The 22,749-nt window shown below is 52.9% G+C and overlaps 1 protein-coding gene across 2 annotated transcripts in view; it reads left to right on the top strand.

Annotated features, from left to right (window-relative positions):
* Positions 1–1,499: 1,499 nt before the first annotated feature.
* Itga3 (integrin subunit alpha 3) overlaps positions 1,500–22,749 on the top strand; it is a 28,934-nt gene continuing 7,684 nt past the window's right edge. Inside the window, exons 1-21 of one of the 2 annotated variants that reach the window (XM_046420447.2) lie at positions 1,500–2,114; positions 9,017–9,144; positions 9,418–9,497; positions 11,427–11,676; positions 13,544–13,630; positions 14,032–14,239; positions 14,672–14,868; positions 16,410–16,498; positions 16,617–16,753; positions 16,920–17,006; positions 17,845–17,912; positions 17,985–18,121; positions 18,677–18,826; positions 18,910–19,007; positions 19,294–19,441; positions 19,674–19,742; positions 20,579–20,658; positions 20,741–20,818; positions 21,313–21,415; positions 21,568–21,750; positions 21,938–22,060. In XM_046420447.2, the coding sequence (XP_046276403.1) occupies positions 1,909–2,114; positions 9,017–9,144; positions 9,418–9,497; positions 11,427–11,676; positions 13,544–13,630; positions 14,032–14,239; positions 14,672–14,868; positions 16,410–16,498; positions 16,617–16,753; positions 16,920–17,006; positions 17,845–17,912; positions 17,985–18,121; positions 18,677–18,826; positions 18,910–19,007; positions 19,294–19,441; positions 19,674–19,742; positions 20,579–20,658; positions 20,741–20,818; positions 21,313–21,415; positions 21,568–21,750; positions 21,938–22,060 (2,706 nt within the window). In that variant the 5' untranslated portion in view covers positions 1,500–1,908. Of the gene's footprint in view, positions 2,115–7,965; positions 8,224–9,016; positions 9,145–9,417; positions 9,498–11,426; positions 11,677–13,543; positions 13,631–14,031; positions 14,240–14,671; positions 14,869–16,409; positions 16,499–16,616; positions 16,754–16,919; positions 17,007–17,844; positions 17,913–17,984; positions 18,122–18,676; positions 18,827–18,909; positions 19,008–19,293; positions 19,442–19,673; positions 19,743–20,578; positions 20,659–20,740; positions 20,819–21,312; positions 21,416–21,567; positions 21,751–21,937; positions 22,061–22,749 lie in introns of those variants that run through there. The other variant, XM_046420448.2, reaches the window with a different exon arrangement.

Genomic DNA, 22,749 nt, shown 5'->3' with positions numbered 1-22,749 from the left:
GTTTAGCTCTGACCTAAGGCAAATGAAATGATAATCTTGATCTCACAAGGATGAAATGATTTGTAAACTGTAAAGTCAGGCTGGGGCCCCTTCCCAGGCTCTGATTCCAATTTTGTATTACTCGTCTTTTCATTCTATTCCTTAAAGAGAGTGCCAAATTGTACAAGCTTCAGGTCCCCCCAAACCTGGATCTGTCCTAAGGATTGTACAACTGTTAATTATTAGCATAAGTGATTAAGAAGGACTTTAGGTCAGGTATAACACTGGAATCAGAAGTAACAGAGAAATCCTAGCTGTGTGGCCTTAGTCAAATTGTTTAACACCCCTGAGCCTACATTTTCCTGTTTTAAAACAGTTAACATCTCAATATGTGAGGAATTGATGATATTTATAAAGAACCTAGTGTATTGCCTGCTTTATATGTGCTTAATATGTGGTATTTTTCTTCTCATTGTAAGAGTATACAGAAAAAAGACTGTTGGGGAAATGGGTCTTCGTGTGACAATAAGGGAAATGTGAGTTAGATTCAAAGTGCAGAGTTACCTTCTGAAATTCCCTTTCAGTTTGAGTCTTCTGTCCATTATGAGATCTTTGGCCTCCTCCACCTACCTCCATCTGGCACCACCTACTACACACCTGTGGGGGTTGGTGTCCCCGCCCAGTCTCCAAACATACAGTTTGAGCTATGGGATGAGGGAGGGGCCATTGGGATTCTGTTAGGTTTGGCCCTGAAGACAGGAGTGGATGAGAAATGGGCTCAGTCTGGACCCAACTCTCTGGCCACGCAGTGCGCTCTAAGGAGAAACTCGTTTCCATAAGGACAGCCTTATCCCTTGATACCAGAAGGCTTTGCCCAGGAGAAAATGCTGTCTTTTTGCTAATTACAATTAGCGATGCTTTGTTATTACCACTGCAAAATATCTGTTTGGCTTTGCTGACGAACCATTCCCAGCTTGGATCACGATGGGTGGGAGTGGGTGAGCAGGAGAAATAAATCCCGACCGACAGTGAAGGTACTGGGTGCGAGAAGAACGCCCAGAGACCGTCAGTCATCCCTTAGGGATTCACGGCGCTGCGAAAGCCAATTCACCATTCCAACCAGCTGCGCGCAGACGTCGATTCCCAGATATGTCATCGCCTCATCTGTCTAGCCCGGACAGCCGAGGTGGCCGCGCCTGGAACGGCCTTTCCAAGTGGCAGAAACGGCCTCAGCGAAGCGGCCAGACAAATCCCACCCCTGGCCCCGCCCGTTCAATCTGTAGTGCTCAGGAGGAGACGGTTCCTGGGAGAAGCGAGGGGCGGGGAGAGGAAATTCAAGCCTTTAGGGGTTCCTGACAGGTGTCTGGGGAAGAGGGCGGAGACGGGGTAGGAAGGATGAGAAGGGAGGGGCGGTGCTGCCCCTTTAAGAGGCGGTGGCGGGGCCGGGACCTTTTCTCTTTCCCCGGAAGGAAAGCGGAGCCGGGACTGGGCGCGCAAGGTGGGGAGGTGCGGGGCTGGGCGTGAGGAGGCGGGGCGCACGCCGCGGGGGACCTCTCCCTCGCGTCCTCCCTGTGGTCCACGGGTCTGCTTGGCCAGATCCGCCGCCTGGCCGGGATAGAAGGCGATAGCGCGGTCAAGGGGGCGCCGCCGGGACAAGCTGGGAGCCGGGTGCTCCGGGTGTAGGGACGGTGACCCGGCAGCCGGACAGGCGTGAGAATAGATCCACGGACCTTAGAAGGCGATCCCAGGGCGCAGACCTGAGCAGATGTGAAACTGAGCCGGCTAGGAGCGAGAAACTGATCAGCTCCCGGCGCAACGGCGCGGCGGGCTCCAGTGTCCTCTGAAGGCGCCCGGAGCAGGTGAACAGGTCCTCACTCTCCGCACCGCGCCCTTGAGCGCTCTGGTCCCCGCCCCGGCTCGCGCTCAGTCATGGGCTCCGGCCCCAACCGCGCGCTCCGAGCCCCGCGCCGGATGCTCTGCGCGCTCGCTTTGATGGTGGCGGCCGGCGGTCGCGTCGCCTCCGCCTTCAACCTGGACACCCGATTCCTGGTGGTGAAGGAGGCCCAGAACCCGGGGAGCCTCTTTGGCTACTCGGTCGCCCTCCATCGGCAGACAGAGCGGCAGCAGCGATACCTGTAAGTCCGTCTGGCGGGGGTGGGGAAGGAGAGAGTATGTGCGGGGGTGCGGATCCGGAGCTGGGTGGGAGCCCTGGGCCCTCGGACTTCCAGACCCGCTGCAACTGGCCACTGTGACCCAGGATTAAGGGGGCGGGTACCCCGGCAGCTCTCAGACTGCCGGGCTTGGCGGGAAGTGAAGGATTGGGGAGCGGTAATCATTGGCGAGTGCTGACTCTGCCAGAACCTGTCTAGACGACACCTTTCCACCCTTCGGACCTCTCCCGAGAGCGGAAATGGGGTCTCTGTTGCTTGAGCCCCTAGTAAACCGGCTACCTACCATTGGTCTTTTCTCTGCGGGACTGGAAGCTGGGGAAAACTGCAAGATAAACACTTAGCGGACCCTCATTCCCCTCTGCCTGGGTAGAATCCTCAGCAAATGCATTTAAGCCCCCACTTACACCTTGCATTTAGTCTGTGGCCACACCAACCACGCCCTCTGCAGAGCCAGCCTGGACTGCCTTCTCAACTGCTTGGCGTTGCAGTGAGGTGATGGGGAGTCTGGGTGTTTGGAGCTGTCCAGAGGCTCCCTCCGACTCCTAGAGGAAGGGGCAGTAGAAGACAGGCTTGGTCTCTGGCGCCCACCCACAAGCGGGGGGGGCTCTCCCACCAGACCTCTTCCCTGCATTCCTCAGATTCATGTTGAACCGGCAGCCCTGAGTGTGTTTGTTTTGGTTTGAAGAGGGAAATGGTGTTTTTCTTTTCCTTCTGCCCTCCTTCCCCACAGCTGCAAGGAGAACCTGCAGCGTGTGTGAGCCGGAAGAGCTGGGGGTTTCAGAGGTTTCTCTGCAGGGGCTCAGTTTGCTGAGGTTGGCAGCTAGGGAAAGAGGGTGACTGGAGGAGGTAATGTTGCCCGGGAAAGGGCAGTGGCTGGGACAAATCAGGCAGACCCCTTTCACCTAGGTGACCTGCTAGGCATCTGTCCCTACCTGGTCTCTAACTTGGCTAAACTAGAAGACCTGGTCAGCCTAAAACTGAGTTGAAAATGCTCCAGCTATAACTGAGGCCTGCAGAAACTTGAAGTTTGGAGTGTTCAAAGTCCAAACTCTGCTTCAGCTACCTTCCTGCCCCTGCCCTGCTGGCCCAGCCCCTGTCCAGGCTACCTACCTGGACTTAGCCTCTCCCCCATCTGGCTTTCTTCTCAGAGGGTAGGGCCACCACACCCTACCCAGCCAGGTTTAGCAACTTCAGTCTGGCTTTGGCCAGCCTTCCATCATTTGAAGGCCCTGAGTGACCACCAGTGAAAGATTCTATAGCAATGTTTTTTTCTACCCTAGCCCAGAAAATGATTTTCATTTTTTAAAATTTTGTTTTGTTTTCATATATATATATATATATATATATATATATATATATATATATATATATTTTTTTTTTTTTTTTACGATGTTGATGGACCTTTATTTTATTCCTTTATTTATATGTGGTACTGAGAATCGAACCTAGTGCCTCACACAACCCCAGCCCCGATTTTCAGGTGTTTTGATGCAGAATCTCCATGACATAAAGTAACACAGTGAAAGAGAAGATTGGACTGGGAAGAAAGAATAAAAACCGATTCTTCAGCCCTTCCCTCTCTACTGTGTTATCTTGAGCAAGTATTTCCCTGCCAGTGGCCAATTTTTCCTTAAAAAAGTGTTGGACCTGAATCTATGTGTTCCTCCCCACCTCTGTTGGCCTATGAAAGGCAACTTGGCATTATGGAGGGAGAAGTGGCTCAAAAGTCCTACTGCCAGAGTCTTGTCTTGGCTCTGTCACTAACACCTGAGACTTTGTTTGCTCACATGTCAGCAGAAGGGGAACGACATGCCCTTTTCAAGGGGTTTTAGTGGGACTTGCATGGGATAGTGTGTGTAAAATGCTCTGTATATGCCTAATTCTCCAAGGACCCTCCAGAGGCTCTCAAACTGAAGCCAGGATGGGGTACATCCACTTTGCCCATGGACTCCACCCAAGATAGCCCAGCCAAGGGGTTCTTCTTGGAGGAGTTTCAAAGTTGCTGCACCTTTGAATGGCAGGTGGTTCTAGACAATTTCTGAGTCTCCCCATTGGGTATCCTCAGTCTCATCCAGGGGTAGTTCTCTATCTTGATTCATCTCATCTTACAGAGTGCAGCCCCCTGGCCCTTTGGAAAAGTCAGCTGGCCCTAGCTGGGCTTAGCTGCAACCAGCTGTGTAGCCAGATGTGAACAGCTGTCTGAGCACAGAGCTCAAGGGAGCTAGTAGGTCAAGCTGCAGGTTTCTATTCTTTTAGTCTCAAAGTCCCTTTGGAAGAACCAAAGTGTTCATGGTCCTGAACAGGCCTTTTGTCTGGAGTTCACAGAAGGTCTCCAGGAGATGCAGGGACCCCTGAAATTATATGCAAATCATGTATATTTGAACCTCATCCTAGGGTCAGGAGGAGGGAAGAACACAGCTTTTGCGTTCTTAAAGAACGCTTTGTTCCAGAAATGGCTAAAACCCCAAGGTGGACACTCCTTGCTGTGTCATCACCTTCATCTCTGCACTTGGGTTCCCCACCCACAACCCAGCCCCAAGCTCCCAGTCTCTGTAAGGGAGGAATGAGGACCAAAGCACTTTTTGTTTGTTTGCTTGTTTGTTTGTTTGGTTTTTTTTTTTTTTTTTGTACTGGGGATTGAACTTAGGGGTACTTAACCACTAAGCCGCATCCCCAGCCCTTTTTTGTTATTTTATTTAGAGACAGGGTCTCACTGAGTTGCTTAGTGCCTTGCTAAGTTGCTGAGGCTGGTTTTGAACTTGCGATTCTCCTGCCTCAGCCTCCTCAGCTGCTGGGATTTAGAGGTGCCTGGCACTTTGGGCTTCTTAGCAAGAGGCATGAGGAGTCCTGGGAGGCAGAAGTACTGTTCTTCTGGGAGGTGGTTTCTGATCCACCCCAGCACTTGCTTTGCCATTCCCTGGTCTGGCTTGATCTCAGACTCTAGGGGATCCCTTTGGACCCTCTTTCCTTTCCTCACTTGCTTGGAAATAAAGATGTCTGGGAGGCCTCAGGTGGGAGTGGCTGCAGCTCCTGGAAATGAGATCATACTTGGGGCAGGGGGAGCTGGGCAACCTGTTGTGCTTTCCCAACACACATTTCCCTGGGCAGGCAGCCGGCAGCCTCTCCTGCTAGTGCCAGCAGAAGCAGCACGGCAGCTTCAGGCTGGAGGACTTTTCCCTGGACTCTCTCCAATGACCAGTCCAGGCCAGGGGGCTTCAAAGTGGGCAGGAGGTAGGGAAGGCTGATCTTAGAAATAAGAAGCAGCGAAAGGGACTCCATCAGAGCTAAACCAAGGAGGAAGATGATGTCCTGAAGAGCCGGGGAAAGGGAGAAGAAATGGGAAAAATAGACTGTTGTGCTTATTCCATTACTTGGAGCACCCCCCCAGCCTCTTTCTGCTGTCCTCATTTTCTCCTTCCCTCCAGCGTGTTGCTCTGGTTCTTGGGCTGAGTCACCAGGAGGAGAGGGGGCTGTGTGGGCAGCCTAAGGAGGATGGGAGGGCTGCAGTTTCAGCCGCCATAGGAGCAGCCTCTGGGGAGGTGGCTAATTTGGGCAGCAGGGCTGGCACAGGGCTGGCATCTGAGCATCTAGGAGCTGCCCCTTCCCACCCCAGGGCTTTAGGCCAGAGCAGATCCCCTCCCCCTCCTGCTTCCTGGCCTGGCATGGGAAGGAGCCCAGGGGCTAAGGACCCTAGGAATAAGGCAGGGGACTGAGTGCTAGATCCTCTGGCCTCCTCCTCTTTCCACAGGTTCCACCCACACTCCCGAGATGAAGGAGTCTGTGAGGTTGAATCATAGAGACTGTTTCTTTGAGCATCACCCCAGTGCCTGGGGGGCCCTCCTTTTTGGAGTGAGCCAACTTGGTGCCCTGAACTCTCCTGGGCCCCATTCCCCAGCCTTCTCCAATTCTACCACTTTGTGCTGCTCCATTAGCTTCGTGCTGCCCTGGAGTAACACTGGGGCCGGGTGAGGAAGAACTCAGGGCTCAGGGGGTCTCCAGAGGCCAGGAGGTGCCTTCAGAATGGAACATACTCAAGAGGAGGCAGCTAGGTGAGAGCCTTTGAGCCATCTTTTCCTCCACACCCCCTCCCTCCCAGCCCAGCTTGACTCCAGGAGAGGCCAGGTCCACCTCCAGTTTTCCTAGAGCTTCATCCGGGCCACACTTTTGCTGCCTCTGCCTTCTGACTGGCTGGGAGTTGGGTTAAATGCTGATTTGAGAGGGGTGGGTTTTTGGACTGCTTGATCTGGACTAGCCCCAACAGCAGGTAGCTAGCTGAAGTTTTCATTTGCATAACAATTTGTATTTCATTTGCATATTAGTAAGGTTCCCTGCAGCCTCTGGATTCTCCAGCCCTCACCACGCACACCTGGCTGTGACTGGGGAAGCAGGAACCTGACTCTCTGCAAACCTGCCTTCCCCTATGCACATGCAGGCCTCTGGCTGGAGACCCATTGGATCCTGGGCTGGGAGCCAGAGGGCCTTAAAGGGCCTCTGAGCGGGCCAAGTAGGAGCTAAAAATACTCCAGGGGGTGTGGGGGGGCTCCTGTGGAATCTCTGAGGGGGGGACCTAGGATGTGGGTTTGGGATTAAAGCATGGGTCCTGTCCCCTCCTCCATTTGTGGGCACAAGGCAGCTCTGGCAAGGGGGGTGGGTATAGGTGGTATAGGAATTTGTTTAATCCAGTTGCCATTTATGCCCAGCTCTGCTGGCTCAGTACCTCAGGCAGCTAGAAGGGGGGTTCCCTCAGCTCCTCCTGGCTGAGGTGAGGGCACTGGGAGGCAGAGAGACCCCACTCCTTGGGCACCTCCTGCCGGCAGCTTGGACAGGGCAGGAGCAGCATGAGGGCAGTATTTCCACTACGTTGCATGTCCTGGAACGCAACCTGGGCTCCTTAGGGTCCCCTTCACTGCTGAAGCCTGTACCCTCTCAAGGTCATCATAGGAGACCTCCACCTCCAGCTGATACTGTTTTTTCCCTAGAATGACTCTAGCCACCAGTGCCCACACCCTCAGGGACTGCCTGGTATTGTCAAGCTGCGGGAGCCTACTTGTGTCCAGTCCCCTGCTCCCTCTAAAGGATGGCAGTACTCTGTTCCTTTCCCCTCTGCTCCAGGCCTCCTAACCTGTGTTAGGACTGAAATTCCTGGGGTCCCTGAAGGGAGTCTGGGGTCATGCTAGAGCCAGTCTTGGTGCCACAAGAAATCAGAACAGCAGTGACCACATCAGCCATGGCTTCATAGTCAGAAAGCTTTTTACCAAGTGAACCCATTTATTCCTCCAATAACCCCCAAAGGTGGGTAAGACAGCTGCTGTTTCCATTTTACAGATGAGATAATCCAGGCTCTGGGAGAGGAAATTACCCTTGGAGACAGAATAGATCCTAGAACAAGGTCACCAGCTCCCAGGCTGTGATGTTCCTTTCCCACGGGGCCCTGGCTTTCTTCATCTGTTAGGAGCCCTGGGGGTGAATGTCCATGGGTGGTCAGACAGTGGACTCACTGAGCCACCCTCCCCATCCCAGGCAGAAGGAGACTGACTAGGCCACTGTGGCTCCTGTCAGCCTCCCTGCAGGGCTCATAATCTCATAATGTTACTCTTCTTGGGGAAGCCCAGCCCTCACTCCCAGGAACACTTCCCCAGGGTGAGGTTTGAGCTGCAGATGTGAGGTGCAGGCAGAGGCCACGCCCCTTCCCAGCACCCCAGGCTGTGCATTCCTGAATCCCAGTGGGAGGAGACACTCCAGGCCCCAGCTTGCCTGGCCCTGCCCTACCCACTCCCTGCCTCCTTCATAAGTAGGTCCTTGGCAGAGGCTGCAGGCACAGCCCTTGCTTGGCACTTCCAGAGTCTGATGGGAGCCCTGGAGCCCAAGTTCTGAGCCTGGGGCCTCAAGGTGATAATGTTTCTGGGGCCAGTTGGAGGAGCACCTGAAAGGTGCCTGCCATCCAGGAAACTGGCATCATCAGGATCGAGGAGGGGTCCTGGCAGAACACTGAGAGGCTGCAGGGACACTTCTGGGGAGGAGGCATGGAAGAACTGGGTTCTCCAGCAGGGGTACCCTGGATTCGATGGAGAAGGTCAGTGGTGGGCTGAGGAATTTGCCTCTTTCACGAGGATGTCTGATGGTCATGGCCCCACGACTATCCTCAGAGATAATATTTCAGGGCTGATCCCTCTGGTTCCAGCCACCCCTTTGGCGTGGGATGGATTGCCAGGGCTCTAAGCACCCTTGTAAGAGCTCATTGTCAATGTCATGTCCCCAAAGATGGATTCTGGAGGCAAGGCAATAGTCCTTGCCCATACACTGGAACAGGGCTGCTGGATCACATCGTTCAAAGTGTCAGGTCATTGGAACCCAGTTCTAGGACTCCTCCCCTCTACCTTCATCTCTGAGGCCAAAACATTCCTTTGAAAACCCAGATCTGACCATGTCATCTGGTTGGGTTGCCCTCTGCGGCTCCTCCAAGGCCCTTCCCACCCTCTCCTCCTGTCCCTCCCCGGATGTTCCTGGGCTCCGACTCTATGGAGGGCCTGAGCTCTGAATCACCCTGCTTCCTCATGTTTCCTGGCCCTGGCACATGCAGTACCTTTGCCTAAAGTGCCCTTGCCCCCCTTCATCGGGTGACACCTGGTCATTGTCCTCAGACACCCTCTTCTGCAGGTCTCTCTGTGTCCTTTTCCTGTGGCACTTACTGTCTGTTCCTGCCTGCCTGGGCTCTTTCCTGGAGGGCAGGGGCTGGGGTCCATTCTTGTCCCAGCCCCAGAGCCTGGCACAGAGCCAATACTCAGTAACTGGGTGTTGAATGACAAGTTGGCTGGGGGGAGATTGGGAGAGTCTGAGCTTGGAACCCCCTGCCTCCCTGCCCCCAGGCTCCTGGCTGGTGCCCCCAGGGAACTCGCTGTGTCTGATGGCTACACCAACCGGACTGGTGCTGTGTACCTGTGTCCCCTCACTGCCCACAAGAACGACTGTGAGCGGATGGACATCACGGAGAAAAGTGAGGAGCAGTGTCTGGTGGGGAGGCACAGCAAGAGGACAAGGCTTGCTTATGCAGTTTCTAGTGATTTCTGATCTAGTGACTAGTAAAACAGCGAGCCTTAGAGCAGATGTGGGATTGGTAGATACCAAAGTTATGACGGACTGAAGAGGGGAGTAGCCGGGGCTGCCCTACTGGGGTTGGGAGTCTAAAAGAACTACTGCCCTCTGGGGGTTTGGGGCACTGGTATATAGGGTAAGGTGCCCTGGTTCATGATCCCTCCCATGCCTTTAGGTGACCCTGACCATCACATTATTGAGGACATGTGGCTCGGGGTGACTGTGGCCAGCCAGGGCCCTGCAGGCAGAGTCCTGGTAAGTGGGCACTCACTGCTGGCCCTGCCCTGCCTGCTCTCTCCTTCCTTCTCCAGGGGTGCATGCATGTGGTCTTTGCAAGTGTCCATTCCAGTGGCTGCGTCTCCACAGGCCTCTCTATCCTTGCACTCTGTACTCCAGGGGAGGGGGTATGTGTCTGGCTGTCTCCCAAGGCGGGGCATGGCCTGGGTCCTGTCTGAATCACCCGCTTCCTCCCCGCACCCACATGGGGTGTTCTTTATTCGTGGGAACTTGCAGGAGCAAAGGGCAGAGAGGGCCCCAGGCTGTTGGGCGCTGGCCTGCCTCCTTCCTGGGAGGCAGGCTGCCGGAAGAGACGCAGCCCTGCTGACCCCAGCTTACCCAGCTCTGCTTTGGAGGCTACTCCCTGCTGTCAGTTGTCACTTCCTACACACATCCTTTAGTGTTGGCCCCTGGGGTCTCAATTTCCAAGGCCCAGATGGACATTTTTGTTTTCATTTTAAAATTAATGTAAAATATACATACAGTGAAATGTACAGATTTGAAGTTTCTAAGAGGGTTTTTTTTTATTTGTTTGTTTTGGGTTTTTTGTTTTGTTTTTGTTTTATATTACTGGGGATGGAACCCAGGCCCTCACACAGGCTGGGCAAGTGCTGTACCCCTGAACTACTCACCCAGCCCGTTTCTGTGAGTTTTGAGGAATATGTATATACCTGCGTAATCAACACGCATGAAAGATGAAGCATATGTACATCACCCCAGAAAGTTCTCTGTGCCTCTTTATAGTCAGTTACCACCCCTGTAGCCATCACTGCTGTGATTTCTGTCACCTTTGAACACTATTCAGAGCTCCAGGTTTGCATCAGTTCACTGAAACACGTTTTTGTGACCCCTGTTGCGAATGGTTATAGGTCAACGAGACCATTTAAAGCCATTCTAGATCCTGGGTCCTTAGCAATGAGGTAATCACTCACCCATTCAATCATTCCATAAATATTTAGTGAGTACCTACTGAGTACCAAGCACTGTGCTAGTCCTAGAAACTTAGGACAGGCTCATGTGACATGCTAGTGGCTCTCACAGCTAGAAGGGATCAGGGAAAAGCAAATAAACAAGAATGGGGCCAGTTTCTGATTGTGCCTGGCCCTAGGCTATTTTAAAACACCCCCCTTTTTCTTCTTTTTGTGTTCTTGCCTGGAGCATGCTTATTAACACATGCTCTACCACTGAGCTACACCCCCAGCCCTAGAACACACTAATCTGATTCACTGGTTTGTCCAATAAATCTATATTGAGTAGCTGCAGGAGGCCTGGAGATGTGTGTAGAGTCACCTTTATGAGGCAGCACAGTATCTTGTGCTATGTAGCCAGAGGGTCTTGGTTTGAATATTCTCTGCCTCTATGTAGGCGTGAGATCTTGGACAGGCTACTAAACTCTCTGTGCTTTGGTTTCTTTATCTACAACGGGGGAAATAAGTGTCCCCACACTATGGAGTTGTTAATGTCTGGCAAATAGTAAGCACTCAGTAAGTGTTAGCTGCTGCTATTATTATTATTATGAGTATTACTATTATTATTCCGGTTTAATAATGGTCCTTTTATTAAGCAGACAGGGTCATCTGGGGACAGAGAGAAGCAAGTCCCCTAATCTCTCTGGAAATGACCCATTTTTGACTTTAGAACCTAAGCCCCACCTTCCCTCATCCTTTCTCCTAGCTGTCTTAGCTACTCTCAAGTCCTTACAAATTTTCCAAAAATTGCTCTTGACCTTCAGAACAGATTTCTGGGTACTGGAAAGGGAATGTGAGTTTAATTATCACCATAGAAAGGAAAAGAAGCCGGGGGTTCTCCTTCAGTCCCACAAAGCCCGAGGTGCCTGGGCCAGAGGAGACAGCTTTCCCTGGGCCCCTGCTCTGGCTAAGGCCTCATGTGTTGGGGGGTGCTCCCCAGGTCTGTGCCCACCGCTACACCCAGGTGCTGTGGTCAGGGTCGGAGGACCAGCGGCGAATGGTAGGCAAGTGCTACGTGCGGGGCAACGACCTAGAGCTGGATGCCAGCGATGACTGGCAGACCTACCACAACGAGATGTGCAACAGTAACACCGACTACCTGGAGACGGGCATGTGCCAGCTGGGCACCAGTGGAGGCTTTACCCAGAACACCGTGTACTTCGGAGCCCCTGGTGCCTACAATTGGAAAGGTGGGGACCATGGAAAAAGGGAGGAGGAGCAGAGAGCACTCACCACCCACCCCCACCCCACCCCTTACCCTGTTAGCCACTGGGACTGCCCACCCCAGACCATCCCCACTAGGGGGCAGGAGAGATGGGCAGAAGACCTTGTGCCAACAGTGGCAACCATGACTTCCACTATTTTAAAGCATTTACTGTGTGCCAGGGACTGTCTTAATTATACTCTTACAAGGCAAGTATTCTTATAATATTCATTTTATAGGATAAAAAAACTGAGCCTTAGAGAAGTGAAATAAATAGCCTGTGGCCAATAATAAGTTCTGAAACCTGAATTGTCATGTGGGTCCATCTGACTGCAACTTAGCCACTAAAAACTTATTTATTTATTTATTTTTGTGATGTAGGGGAGTGAACCCAGGGCCTCACACATGGTAGGCAAGTAGTCTACCACTGAGCTACATACCCAACCCTTTATATTTTTGAGACAGGGTCTTGCTAAGACAAGGCCGGCCTCAAACTTGACAACCCTCCTGCCTCAGCTTTCTGAATAGCTGGATTATAGGTGTGTACCATTGCACCTAGATTAAAAACTTACTTTAAAAATAAAACATGCTCCTGGAACAACCACTAAATATTACAAGCAGGATTTGGTAAAATAAAGAGTAAAATTGTCACTGGGCAGCGTGGTGCAGCAACTCAGGAGGCTGAGGCAGAAGGATCGAGAGTTCAGAGCCAGCCTCAGCAAAAGTGAGACCCTGTCTCTAAATAAATACAATACAAAATAGGGCTGGGGATGTGTCTCAGTGGTCTAGTGCCCCTGAGTTCAATCCCCAGTACCCCACCCCCCAAAGAGTAAAAATGTCCCTCCTCTCCCACCCATCTCCTTCAACACATTTCTTTTTTTAATATCTTTATTTTATTTATTTATTTATTTATATGTGATGCTGAGAATCAAACCCAGTGTCTCACACATGATAGGCAAGTGCTCCACCGCTGAGCCGCAGCCCCAGCCCTCAACCCATTTCTTGATGCTAATAGTATCTTTTGAATCCTTCCAGACTTAGAATACATAGATAACTTTTAAAAGACAAAAACTTGCCAATAGGATCCTATTAAACATGCTATCCTGCTACTTTTTCTTTTCACTTATCCAAAGCCAGGGGTATTTCTTCATGTCACATGCATGGAGGGCCACCCTCCTTTTGGGGACTACAGGACATACTGTCCTACAGGTGTCTGATGACTCAGGCGTCCTCCATCTCTACCTCTCTCCATCACACAGATTGTAGTGATAGTGACTCCTCTCCTCTTCATGTATCCTTATTTCACAGAATCTACAGGCAGGGAACTCTCAGTCTCCTCCTCTTGACCAGCAGGTGGCCCAGCCATAGCCACAGCTCTGGGCTCATGGAACAATGAGGTTCTGCCCCCTCCCCTGGCCCTGCCTGTCTCCCCCTGGTCCTTTAGAACCTTGGCAGGGTCACAGGTACTCTACCTGGGAACAGGTAGGCAGCCCAAATTTGGGGATGGTCCCACAAGATAATGGCATGGAGCCTGCCCAAGGCATCTGGAGGGTGGGAAAGTATCAGCTAGTGTCCACACCCAGGAGCCTGCAGGCAGGAGTCTGGCCATGCCTCTACAGCTAGTTCCCATGGCTCTGTAGGAAGTCAGTTTCCCTCCTAGGGCCTCACTTTTCTCATCTGCACAATGGGAGTCATCCATCATATGACATCATGAAATTTCTAAAGGGGTCATATTTTGTAAATGACAAAGTGCTCACAAAAGGTGTTATTACAATGGGGTGGGAGGGCTGGACGTGGTGGAAGAGAAAGGGTTGGTGACTCCTACCCCTCCCTTTCCCCAAATCCTTGTGAAGGAAACAGCTACATGATTCAGCGGAAGGACTGGGATTTATCTGAGTATAGTTACAAGGACCCAGAGGACCAAGGAAACCTCTACATTGGTGAGTTCAGTTCTGGGGGCCCATTGGGTGATAAAAAAGAAGGAGGCTCAGTCCCTAATACACTGGCTCTCTTCCTTCAGTGCCTGGTGGAGGAGGGAGGCTAAAGTGTAGTTGTGACCAATGGCATTTAGTTCAACTGGTACACACTTATTAAGCACTACTTGTATGCCAGCCCCTGTTCCAAGTTCTCGTTATGCAAAGTTGCTACCCTTACAGAGCTCAGTCCAGAGTGTAGGAGGAGTGGGGCTGGAATGGGGCACAGACACAGGCGCTCAGGGGTCCACTTTCTTGTCCCACTTGGAATTGAACATAATGGGGTTCAGGAAACTAGGGAGATGGATCCAGAGTAGAAGGGGACACAGTTTGCTGGGGGCTTATCGAACACCTTCCCCTCATCCTAGGATACACGGTGCAGGTAGGCAGTGCCATCCTGCATCCCATGGATATCACTGTTGTGACGGGTGCCCCACGACACCGACATATGGGGGCGGTCTTCTTGCTGAGCCAGGAGGTGGGCGGAGACCTGCGGAGGAGGCAGGTGCTGGAAGGCACGCAGGTGGGCGCTTATTTTGGCAGCGCCATTGCCCTGGCGGACCTGAACAACGATGGGTGAGAATCTAGGGACATCCTCTGGGGCCAGGGTGAGAGGTGTGGGAAGGTGGGCTGGCCAGGCCAGGTCAGGAAAATGGAAACTTTGCAATTGTGCATTTGTTCGCTGCTTGTTGTGAGTCAATCAGAGGATAGGCGGCTCTGTATTTGCATGCCATATGCAGGACACCTGCACTTTCCTGTCTTTACCTGTCTTTGTATGGCTTCAACAGATTTGGGCAGTTTGGGTGTGATCTTTGCTTGCATGGCTTCTCCATGACATGTGTTTCCTATTCAGTGGGCCATGTTGGCCCTTCCTGTGTCCTTCCCATGCACTGGGACCTGAGGTGCCGTTGGCACAATTGTGTACCCTGCCACCATTCTGCAAGTTATGCATCATTTGGGGGGCCAACCTCACACTCTCATTTACCCTGCCCTTTCTCACCTGTGCAGGTGGCAGGACCTCCTGGTGGGTGCTCCCTACTACTTTGAGCGGAAAGAGGAAGTCGGGGGTGCGGTCTACGTCTTCATGAACCAGGCGGGCACCTCCTTCCCTGCCCACCCCTCCCTCCTCCTTCATGGCCCCAGTCGCTCTGCCTTCGGCTTCTCTGTGGCCAGCATTGGTGACATCAACCAGGATGGATTCCAGGGTATGAGCCAGCACCCCTTCCCCAGCACCCCCACTGACTGAGCACCAGCTGCATACCAGGCTTGACAGGGCCTGTGGAGGACATGGGATGGGGCTCGGGCCCAACTTTCTCAGAGCCATCCTAGAGGGAGGATGTGCAGACGGTGACAGGTGATCCTGGAGGAGGTGATAAGTGGTTGATAAGGATGGGTTGAGAGTACATAATGGGAAGGAACAGAAGGGGTGCAGTGGGAATGCAGGAACTTATCCATGTGCCAAATCTAGCGAATGTTCCATCAGAGACAGGCTGGAGAGGGAGTGTGGGATTCGGGGTGGGTGTTTTGAAAGCCAGGCAGAGGAACTGGTGCTTTCTATTGGCTAATTGGGGTTTTGGGGTGTATAAGGGACATCCAGAGAAAGTTTTGGAGCAGAGGTGCAATATGATATAGCTTCATACCTTGAAAGATGATTCTGGCGGAGGTTGTAGGACTGAAGGAGAGATGAGATCAGGATTGTCATGTGTCAGGTGTGGGATGATTAGAACTGGACAAGGTGGGGGCCCTAATATAGGAGTATGACCAGTGCTCTGTAGGACTTGGGGTGTCGTGGAGAGGATTAGATCAGGGTGTCAGCCTGGTTGCCATGGGAGCCCTTCGCTTATCCAGAAGTCACTTCTCTGACAACCTCAGTTTTTGAGGACCTAGCTGAGAGCTAAAAGGAACCAAAGGCAGAGGGACCTCTGAAGAGACAAAATGGGTGCCAGAAACTTGGGGCGGTAAAGCCCAAGCACTTCCTATGGAAGGCTCGTTTAGTTTCTGCCTGTGGCTGACATAGTTTGCTAACAAGCTTGGCTTTCTGATAATCCAGACCCTATGAGGTCAAGTGCAGCAGAATGAGAATGAGTTCAGTGAAGTTTAAGAAGATCATAAAATGTTTTGGGTTCATTTGTGGAAATAATGAATTTTAAGTCTTGACACTTGAAGTAAAAGTTCACTGTGGATATGATTAAAATCCCAGCCCCTGGTATCAGGTACGGGCTCACACATCCTCTTCTTCCCTCACTCATTGTGTCTCTGGGTTTCCTGAGTCTTTTTCCTCATCCATAACATGGAGGTAATAGTACCTACCCCACAGCACCCTCATGAGGGCTCTGTGGCAGCCACAGATGGGAACACCTCCTTTTCAGGCCCTGCTGATAAATGGCATTAGAAGAAGAGCCAGGATATCTAGGGATTAGATTGGTGGGGATGTGGAAAGGGGAAGTTACTGGGCAGGGCTCAGGAATCTAGGATGTGGCTTTGCCTATGGCGTTGACTTGCTGCGTGACTGTGGGGAAATCACTTCCCCTCTTCGAAACCCGCCTTCCCACCTGCAAAAGGAAGCACCTGGGCTGCAGATGGTCACCTTTAACCCTGAGCTGCAGACCTCTGCAATGTCCCTGCTGCTGTCGGCACCGCCTGGCAGGGTGAGATCAATGCCACGCGGGGCTCTGTGGCCTGCAGCACAGGGTTCGGGAGATGTGGGGCCTGGTACCTGGGTGACGCTTCCTGCCTCTCCTCCCAGATATTGCGGTGGGAGCCCCGTTTGAAGGCCTTGGCAAAGTGTACATCTACCACAGCAGCTCCAGGGGGCTCCTCAGACAGCCCCAGCAGGTATGAAAAGCCGGGGACGCCTCTGCTGCCCCTGCCACCTCTCCCTCACCCACCCCTTCCAGATTTCCCCAGGCCTCCCTCCCCAGAACCTGACTCTACCCCTTTCCCTTGTCCCCAGGTAATCCATGGAGAGAAGCTGGGGCTTCCTGGCTTGTCCACCTTTGGCTACTCTCTGAGTGGGCAAATGGACGTGGATGAGAACTTCTACCCAGACCTGCTTGTAGGGAGCCTGTCGGACCATATTGTACTGCTGCGGTGAGCCAGGGGGATGCTGGACAGGAGCCTTTCTCCCCTCATCCCTGTCTGTGTGGAGTCCATTTTCGTCCATCTTCAGCACTAGGTCCACAGAAGGTTGAGCCCTAGCCATGGCCAGGGGCAGGTGGGAGGCACTGAAATCTCCCTGCTTCTGTTGTCCCTACAGGGCTCGGCCCGTCATCAACATCCTCCACAGGACCTTGGTTGCCAGGCCAGCTGTGCTGGACCCTACACTGTGCACAGCCACCTCTTGGTGAGACCACCTACTCCTCATGTATGGGCAGGCCAGAAGGGTTCCCAGCCCCCAAGCCCTTCCCCTGGCCACTCCTGATATCTCACCTTTAGATATCTGATACTGGGACTAGCATTTCTGTCCCTATCCAGCCTCATTAAAAAGCAGAATTTCTTACAGGAGATAGTGAGGGAATTGGGGGCAGTAGAGTATAGTGGTTAGGAAAAGGAGCTCTGGACTGTGGGTTCAAACCCCAGCTGTGCACTGTGGGGGAGGGCAGGCTCTGAGGAGTGAGGACTCTGAGGAAGAGGGAAGAGGAATGGATGTGCACAAGAAGGAAGAGTCACCCTGGGCAAATTATTCATTTCTGAGTCTTAGATCCCTCACCTGTAAAAGAGTTAATAAACAATTCACAGGGTTGTTATAATTACATAAGACAATGTATCAAAAAAAAAAAATCCCTAGAACAGCAACTTTATATACCTTAAGTGCTTAAAAAATGTTAGTTGCTAACAAAGTGGTGTTAATGGTGGTGGGTGGACAGAGGAGGTCTGCACTGGAGATCCAGATACCTGGGCTCAAGACCGGGCAGGGCTCCTAATTCTTAACTTTGGACAAGTCTTGCTCTCTGGGCGTGTTCTCCCAATTGTGATTTTTAATCCTACTTTCTTTGGCCTTAGGGGAGTGGGATGGAATGGGACAGAGATACCACAGACCAGCTTTGTGGATGCCCCAGTTTTGTCCCTGCCTTTCCCCAGAAGGGCCCTGGGTTCCCTTTTACCTAGTACAGGAGTGAGAGCTAGGGCTTGGCTATCTGTGCCCCACAGTGACGGGTCCCTCCTTGTCCTCCCACCAACAGTGTGCAAGTGGAGCTGTGCTTTGCTTACAACCAGAGTGCTGGGAACCCCAACTACAGGCGAAACATCAGTGAGTGCCAGTCACAGGGCAAGGGGGAGCACGCTCACCTGGCTACTTACTGACTGCCCTGTGTACCTGTAGCCCTGGCCTATACCCTGGAGGCTGACCGGGACCGCCGCCCGCCCCGGCTGCGCTTTGCCAGCAGCCAGTCAGCTGTCTTCCATGGCTTCTTCTCCATGCCTGAGACGCGCTGCCAGACACTGGAGCTGCTCCTGATGGTGAGGGAGGAGAACAGGGAGGAGACCCGTGTTCCACCAGGTCAAGGGTGAGGGGCAGTCAGCCTGGAATGCCATAGGCGGATGGATTCTAGATGAGGGTATAGTGCGCAGTATCCAGCACACAGTAGGGAACAGATAGAGCCCCCCCGGGTGGGGATGGAGCCAAGGGCCTTCTCACCTCTAAGAAAAGGGAGGGGTTTGTGGGAGATCTTAGCTCACCTCTGGGGAAAAAAGGAGTCCATGATTGAGGGGCAAGTTCAATATCATTCCAGGGAGATTGAAAATGGAAGGGGAAAATTCCTCCTGGGGAATAGATGAATGGAGGCTCAAACCCCACTTGGAGGGACCTCAGAAGGGAGAGCAAAGTCTCATCTCTTGGGGGCAGGCAAGATGGTAGAAAGTCTGAATCTGATAGTTGGACTAAGGGGTTCAAGGCCAACTTAGGGGGTCTTCAGGTTGGAGAGAGCGCCAGCTTCTCCCTCAGGCTCAGGGTGATGTAAGGAGAGGGTGACTTGGGAGAGGGCACTGTTGGCTCAGCTTGCCTTCTCTCCCCAGGACAATGTCCGCGACAAACTCCGCCCCATTGTCATCTCCATGAACTACTCTTTACCCTTGAAGATGCCTGAGCGTCCCCGCCTGGGGCCACGGTCCCTGGACGCCTATCCGGTCCTCAACCAGGCGCAGACTCAGGAGAACCACACCGAGGTGGCTGGGGCCCGAGCCAGGAGGGCTGCAGGGTGAGGGCTCGCTCTATGGGGTGTAGCCTCTCACACCTCCGACTGCCCCAGGTCCAGTTCCAGAAGGAGTGTGGGCCTGACAACAAGTGCGACAGCAACTTGCAGATGCAAGCGTACTTCGTGTCTGAGCAGCTGCAGCGGCTGGAAAGGTGGGCTCTTAGCAGCGCTGATTGGCCAAGGGCGCGACGGGCCTCATTGGCTCACTGGGCTTGGGGCGGGGCCACACTGGACAGGGGCGGGGCCTCATAGTTAGATGAGCCTGGAAAGAGGAACTTAGATGGGCCAGGTGCCAAGTCTTCCAGGTGAGACTGTGGGGCATGGCCTGGCCAGAGAAGGAACTTTCCTCACCTAGGAGACCTGAGGGTCAGGACCTATGAATATGGGGAGTGTCCTGGGGCTTGGGCTTTGGGCTTAGTCCAGGGCTGCTCTCCTTAGGCTCCAGTACAGCAGAGACGTCCGGAAACTGCTCCTGAGCATCAATGTGACCAACACCCCAAGCAGGGAGAGGGCTGGGGAAGATGCCCATGAGGCATTGCTCAACCTGGAGGTGCCTCCTGCCCTGCTGCTGTCCTCAGTGCGCCCAGTGAGTGCCCACCACCAGGCCCCGAGCCCAAGTAGGGCTCCCCGCGTATTTGCACCCCCATGTTCATGTTCTTTACATGCATTATCCTTAATCGTGTCCCCACCTCCTCTGGGCTTGGCCTCCACGATTGCCTGCCGTGTCTTCTGCTTGGGAGCTTCTAGGGCTTCTGACCCTGCTCTGTGTGGGAGGGAAGACAAGCCCAACCTTGACCTTATTTGTCTTCTTTCTTCAGTCTGGGACCTGCCAAGCCAATGAGACTATCCTGTGCGAACTGGGGAACCCCTTCAAACGGAACCAGAGGGTGAGCACAGGCCATATCCTCCCACTCCTTGTGGGCTCAGGCTGTTCCTCCTCACCTGCTTGCACCTGCCCTTCTCATCTGCTTGCCCTGGGGGCTTCCTTGAAGCAAAGAACCCGGAGGCCCTGGTGGGTGGTGGTGGTGGAGGGGGGTATGTGTGGGAATGAGGCCCAGCAACCAAGAAAAATTGGGCCACTAGGGAGCTGGGCACAAAGCTAGAGCAGGTGTGCTGCAGTCTGGCTGCAGCAAACTAACCCAGGGGTGATGAGCAACTTGTGTATATTGATGGAGTAGGAGCCGTTTATTGTAGGACAGGAGCGGTATATATACATTCCACACAGCTTATCTTAATTAACATAAACTAGATACAGCAGTCAACCAATAAGGAATCTCCACACTTAATGGCTCGCTGGCATTACTTCACAAACCACTCCCTCTGGCAAAATGCCAGGCGCCATCCTGACTTGTTTACAGACCCCAATAAGGTGGAAGTAAGAAAACCGATTTACCAAGTCCTGGGGTGTGCCCGCCCTAAGCTCAACGGTTTCTTTTACGTGATGTTAAAATCAATTCTCACAATGTTCTCTGAGGAGGTACCTGCCATTTTAGAGAAGAGGAAGCTCAGCTTTATAGAATTTAGTAATTTGCTCAAGGTCATGCCAAAGTCCAGATATTGCAAGGGAAAAAGGGGGGAAAGTGAGTCAAATAAGGTAGTGAGGTGGTCTAGGACAGGAAGAGGCCAGAGAACCTTCCTCCTAGCTTATTGTTTGATTCTCCTCTTTCCCCGTCGCAATATCCCTCCTGGGCCCCAATGTCCTTTTCTTCTCTGGCCCTTGTAGATGGAGCTGCTCATTGCCTTTGAGGTCATAGGGGTGACCCTGCACACAAGGGACCTTCAGGTGCAGCTGCAGCTCTCCACGTGAGTGGCCTTGTGAAGGCAGCCTGGGTCAGGGTGAGGTAGTATCCGCGGCCTCTTTTCAACCCCTGTGTTCCCTTCCCAGATCAAGTCACCAGGATAACCTGCGGCCCGTGACTCTGAAACTATCTGTGGACTACACGCTCCAGGCCTCGCTCAGCATGTGGGTACAACTCTGCTCCCCATGTCTCCCTGTCTCCAAGCTCCCCTGACACTTCTCTTGGCCTGCTAACCTCAGGTCTCCACTGCCCCTGGGTCTTCGATTCGCTTCACCAAAAGTCATTGTCCTTATTGTTCTATCCTCCTGTAGAGCAGGTAGAAGGGGAGGCACGAGCCACCCTAGGGCTAAGATATCAATCCCTACCATTTCTTGAGAGCTCATTGGGCAAAGGATTTTACATATGTCAATGAATCATCTTCTCACAACTGCCCTGTGTTGTTCCAACTGTTATTAACTCCACTGTGCAGATGGAGATACAGAGGTTCAGAGAGGAAAAATAAATTGCTTGAGGACACACAGCTGGTAGGTACATGGCAGAGCTAAGGTTTATACCAGGTCCATCTGATGTCAGAGGAGCGATAGTTAACCATCCTTGGTGCCCACCCTCTCTGCCAGGACCCCAGCCTCCCATGACTCAAGAAGCTTTCTTACCCTAGGGTGAATCACCGGCTACAAAGCTTCTTTGGTGGGACTGTGATGGGCGAGGCTGGCATGAAAACTGTGGAGGACGTGGGAAGCCCTCTCAAATATGAATTCCAGGTAAGGGTACCTCTGGGGTTCTGGTTGGGGACTCCTGGGAAAGTTGATGGGGGTTCATTCTGGATCTGGGGTTGGAGGATGGGAGGGTTGGGATTGATGAGATGGAGTGGTTTGCTAGAAGACTGTAACCAGGACATCTCTTGTGCCCATAGGTGAGCCCAGTAGGGGAGGGATTGGTGGCCCTGGGGACCCTGGTCCTGGGTCTGGAGTGGCCCTATGAAGTCACCAATGGCAAGTGGCTGCTCTACCCCACGGAGATCACCGTCCATGGCAATGGGTCCTGGCCCTGTTCGCCACCCGGAGACCTTGTCAACCCTCTCAACCTCACTCTCTCTGTAAGTTCATGATCAGGAATGTTTTATTTGCATCTCATTTGCATTGAATCTCATTTGCATGCTGAAGGACCCAAAGGCCCTCCCCACCTCATACCCCTTTGGGAGCCTGACTCCCCCCCCTTTCTCCTCTCCCATCCCTGCTCCCACATTTCCCTCTGCCTTCCTAGCAAATCTCTTACCTCTTCAGGACCCTGGAGACAGGCCACCATCTCCCCAGCGCAGGAGGAGAGAATTGGACCCAGGGGGAGGCCAGGGCCCACCACCTGTTACTCTGGCTGCTGCCAAAAAAGCCAAGTCTGAGACTGTGCTGGTGAGTGGTCAGGGCAGGGATGGGGAGCATCATGCTGACCCCGTCATGGGGTGGCACATGAAGGCAGAAGGTAGAGACTACTTACTGGAGACACTTGTCTGCAGAGGTGAGGTGGTACCTGCCCTCAGGAGCCCCCAGACAGAGCAGGAGAACCACTGTCTGCCCTCAGAGGGTGTTCCATTCTGATAGGGAGCATCCCATACTGTGAACCAAGGGAGGAGACACCGCTCTATTCTAAGGGGTCCCTACCTATTGGGGACCACCTGGATGCTCACGGCTTTGGACACTAGGACTGGGTTTTGGGGAGGAGCAGGAGGATGTGTGAGGCATCTTCTGTAGGAAGGGAGACAGGAATGGCCTGGGAGCGGCAGAGGTCCAGCTGGGTGGACAGGTTGAAGGTGGTATCCCAAGGCACAGAGCTGAAGGGAAGGAGGCAGGCTCAGGCCAGGAGGGGCTGGGAAGGGGGTCTTGGGCTTGGACCTCATTTATATAAGCAAGGGCTAGAGTTTACATTACTCTTGTTCCCGACATTTTGTGAGCTTGGCCCAAAGAACATGTCTTAAAGGTATATGTGTGGAGGCCGGGAATGTGTGTGGCTAAAGAGATGAAGTCAGGCTCCTTCAGCTTCCATGGGTGGGGGGCGGTCTAGAGGGTGGAAGGAAAGGAGAAGGCACAGAGAAGCCAGAGAC

This window comes from Marmota monax, unplaced genomic scaffold (genome assembly GCF_021218885.2).
Source record: "Marmota monax isolate L192 unplaced genomic scaffold, Marmota_monax_Labrador192_F-V1.1 WCK01_AAM20220418_F8-fsc00064, whole genome shotgun sequence".
In the NCBI taxonomy this organism is placed as follows: Eukaryota; Metazoa; Chordata; class Mammalia; order Rodentia; family Sciuridae; genus Marmota; species Marmota monax.
Note: the sequence above shows the minus strand (reverse complement) of the source record. Positions and strands in the feature narration are given on the sequence as shown.